At 56.1% G+C, this 2,020-nt stretch overlaps 1 protein-coding gene across 1 annotated transcript in view; it reads left to right on the forward strand.

Annotated features, from left to right (window-relative positions):
• The window catches only part of ASS1 (argininosuccinate synthase 1), a 31,040-nt gene that overhangs the window by 28,536 nt on the left and 484 nt on the right, over positions 1-2,020 (forward strand). Inside the window, exon 13 of the mRNA XM_009286933.1 lies at positions 1,836-1,901. Within this exon, the coding sequence (XP_009285208.1) occupies positions 1,836-1,901 (66 nt within the window). The remainder of the gene's footprint in view (positions 1-1,835; positions 1,902-2,020) is intronic.

The raw sequence follows: 2,020 nt of genomic DNA on the forward strand, positions 1-2,020 counted from the left end.
TCACTCCCAATCCTGTCCCACTCCATCCCACCCCATCCCACTCCGTCCCGTCCCATCCCTCCCAATCCTGTCCCACTCCATCCCACCCCATCCCACTCCGTCCCGTCCCATCCCTCCCAATCCTGTCCCACTCCATCCCACCCCATCCCACTCCGTCCCGTCCCATCCCTCCCAATCCTGTCCCACTCCATCCCACCCCATCCCACTCCGTCCCGTCCCATCCCTCCCAATCCTGTCCCACTCCATCCCACCCCATCCCACTCCGTCCCGTCCCATCCCTCCCAATCCTGTCCCACTCCATCCCGTCCCATCCCATCCCGTCCTGTCCCATCCCTGGTAACACCAGGAACAGTGTCCTCCCAGCCGAGCGCCCGGCCAAAGCACGAGCCCTGTTTTCAAGTCAATATTATTTTTTTCCTCCGGCTTTTCCTTTTTCTTCACGTTGTTTTCTCGCTCGCTCGCTCCCCCCCCAGCCCTCCCTCAATCCCTTTCAATCTCTCTCAACACTTTATAAGCCATAAATACACACGAATGAGTTTAGATCAGTCGGAGTAAATGTCAAATTATCTTCTCTCTTTCTCTTCTCTGGCTTTTTCCCCCCCCTTCCCTAATCCCTTTCAATCTCTCTAAACACTTTATAAGCCATAAATACACACGAATGAGTTTAGATCAGTCGGAGTAAATGTCAAATTATCTTCTCTCTTTCTCTTCTCTGGCTTTTTCCCCCCCCTTCCCTCCCCCTCAAAATCAACAGCTCCTAATAATCCGTCCCAACCCTTCATTATGCTTCGCGCTCTCACTTGGAGAGATTAAGTGAATAAAGTATAAAAAAAAAATTAAAAAAAAAAAAGAGGGAAGAAAAAAAAGGAGGGTGGAGGGGGGGTGGGACGGAGGAAAAAGAGAGAGGGAGAGAAAAGCAGGGGCACTTATTCTCCCTGCGTCTCCAACCATTTTCCTTTTCTTTTTGATTTCTACATCGCTGGTTTGAAAGCCTTTGAGTGACGGCGTCACAGGAACCCGAGAGAAAGCTGTGAGAGGCAGAGCTGTGTGGAAATGCCTCTGCACAGTAGGTAGAAAGTAACGTAATTATAGAGCAGGTCAGAACCACTCGAATGAGCAAAAATAAAAGCACAGAGGTTTTTCTGTAGCCCGTCAGGGGAGGTAAAATCATTGTAAACTCTTTCTTTTTTTTTTTTTTTTTTTTTCCTTCTTTCTTTCCCCCCTCCCTTCCTCCTTTAAGGTTTGTGGTTTCTGGGAAATGAGCCGTGTGTTTTGGCGATGTAGGAAACCATCGGAGTTGGGATTCAGTGTGTGGCTGCTGCCTTTGGGGAGGGGGATGCGCTCGGTGTTGTACCGAGGCACCGGCCGCCGCGGCCATAAACCCCATCGGTGCCGGGGGTGTCCTCCAGCACCGCTGCCCTGCCTGCGGCAATGTCCCCTGCCCGGGACCCGGGGCAACGTCGCTGTCTGGCGTGGGACAGCCATACCCAGGGGACGGCTCTGGGGCAGGGCAAGCATCCCTGCTTGATGCAGGAGCGCAGGGAGGAAGGGTGATGATGCACACGAGGGACCGTGGAAGAAAATTTGGGGCTGTGTCTCTGTCCCTGGGGACAGCCATCGGGGTGGCCCTGTGGCTTTGCTGCTCCCGAGGCCACGCGCCCCTTCCCGGGGACTGGCAGGGACCTTGCCCTGAGCCCCCCGCAGCCGCCATAAGGGGCGGCAGCGGGCACCGGCCCGGGGGAGCAGCCAGCTCTGGGGTCACCCACATCCTCTTCCTTCCCAAAAGCCCCACCCCGGGACCCCCCATCCCGGTGACGGTGCCTTTCTCTCCACAGCATGAACGTGCAAGGGGACTACGAGCCCGCCGACGCCACCGGCTTCATCAACATCAACTCGCTGAGGTCTGCGGGGTCAAGGCGGGACCCTTCCCGAGGGGGGGAAAAAGCCCCCAGCACCCCCGGGGCTTGCCCCTGGCTGGTGGGATGCGTCCCCCTTCCCTGCTTGGGCTCTGGGGGTGCAC

The sequence above is a fragment of the Aptenodytes forsteri genome, unplaced genomic scaffold (assembly GCF_000699145.1).
Source record: "Aptenodytes forsteri isolate BGI_AS27 unplaced genomic scaffold, ASM69914v1 Scaffold136, whole genome shotgun sequence".
Classification (NCBI taxonomy): Eukaryota; Metazoa; Chordata; class Aves; order Sphenisciformes; family Spheniscidae; genus Aptenodytes; species Aptenodytes forsteri.